The 1,685-nt window shown below is 51.1% G+C and overlaps 1 protein-coding gene across 1 annotated transcript; it reads right to left on the reverse strand.

The window, feature by feature from the left end:
- Window positions 1–392: 392 nt before the first annotated feature.
- Window positions 393–1,382, reverse strand: LOC128903301 (olfactory receptor 14A16-like). Its single transcript, XM_054187317.1, has one exon. The coding sequence runs from the start codon at window positions 1,380–1,382 to the stop codon at window positions 393–395; it is 990 nt and encodes a 329-aa protein (XP_054043292.1).
- Between the last annotated feature and the right edge of the window lie 303 nt (window positions 1,383–1,685).

Here is a 1,685-nt window from a genome sequence, read left to right on the forward strand (position 1 = left end):
ATCCTGCTGCTGTCCTTGGCCATGGCTCCAGTCCAGCAGCAGCCCCGACTCACAGGCGGCAGAGACAGAGTGCCCAGTGAGGCAGCCAGGGGCAGCCCCAGGGTTCCTGAGGCTGATCCTACATGGGGCAGATGGGCATTTGCCTCCTGAACCCCTCCAGCATACTGGGGCTGCTTGTCCAGCTCCAGGGAAGATGTTAAGATATGGGAGCTCAGATAAATAATTTTCTGCTGGCTTCTTTGTTGAGTGCATCACCCAGGGAGACTGGATCCATACATATCTTAGGTAAACACATAGGAGACCAAGAAGAATATCACAGGAATGAAAAAACCAACCAACCAACCAACAACAAAAATTATTTAAAAAACCACAAAGACAAATATGAAGAACAGTTAGTCCTGGGTTTTACTGACATACAGTGGGAGCCATAGTGGTATAATGGGCACCTTATTAATCTGAAGAAGACACCATTCAAATAGTTTCAAAACTGCATCCTTGACTTCCTTGTTCCTCATGCTGTAGATGAGGGGGTTCACTGCTGGAGGCACCACTGAGTACAGCACTGCCACCACCAGATTGAGAACTGGGGAAGAGATGGAGGGGGGCTTCAGGTAGGCAAAGATGCCTGTGCTGACAAAGAGGGAGACCACGGCCAGGTGAGGGAGGCACGTGGAAAAGGCTTTGTGCCGTCCCTGCTGAGAGGGGTTCCTCAGCACGGCCCTGAAGATCTGCACATAGGACAGCACGATGAAAACAAAAAACACAAAAGCTAAAAAACAACTTAATATTAGAAGCCCAGATTTCCTGAGGAAGGAGCCTGAGCAGGAGAGCTTGAGGATCTGGGGGATCTCACAGGAGAACTGGTCCACTGTGTTGCCCTGACAGAGGGGCAGGGAAAATGTATTGGCCGTTTGCAGCAGAGCATAGAGAAACCCACTGCCCCAGGCAGCTGCTGCCATGTGGACACAAGCTCTGCTGCCCATCAGGGTCCCATAGTGCAGGGGTTTGCAGATGGCAACGTAGCGGTCATAGGACATGACAGTGAGAAGATGAAACTCTGCTGCAGCACAGAAAAAGAAAAAAAAGACCTGTGCAACACATCCTTTGTAGGAGATGGCCGTGGTGTCCCAGAGGGAATTGGCCATGGATTTGGGGACAATGGTGGACAGGGAGCCCAGGTCAAGAACAGAGAGGTTGAGGAGGAAGAAGTACATGGGGGTGTGGAGGCGGTGGTCACAGGCGATGGTGGTGATGATGAGGCCATTGGCCAGGAGAGCAGCCAGGTAGATGCCCAGGAAGAGCCCGAAGTGCAAGAGCTGCAGCTCTCGTGTGTCTGCAAATGCCAGGAGGAGGAACTGGGTGATGGAGCTGCTGTTGGACATTTGTTTACTCTGGGCATGACAAGAAAGAGCAGTTGAGAAGTTAAGGCAGGCCTCTTTGAGCCAATCTTATTCTATTTCCCAAAAAATCCCTGCAAAATGACTTCTCTTCCTTTGGAATAATTTCATTCAGTTCCTTTTTGTGAGCTCAGGTTTGTGCTGCTGCGGGCACTTTCTTTGCAGGGGCAGAAATCCTTCTCTTTCCCATTGCCTTTAGCCTGAACACTGCTGAGCCCTGAGGGACAAAAGGGCTCTCTGTGCCCCAGTGCAGTCAGGAGAGCTGCTCTGCTCGCCAGTGACCTACTG

The sequence above is a fragment of the Rissa tridactyla genome, unplaced genomic scaffold (assembly GCF_028500815.1).
Source record: "Rissa tridactyla isolate bRisTri1 unplaced genomic scaffold, bRisTri1.patW.cur.20221130 scaffold_29, whole genome shotgun sequence".
Classification (NCBI taxonomy): Eukaryota; Metazoa; Chordata; class Aves; order Charadriiformes; family Laridae; genus Rissa; species Rissa tridactyla.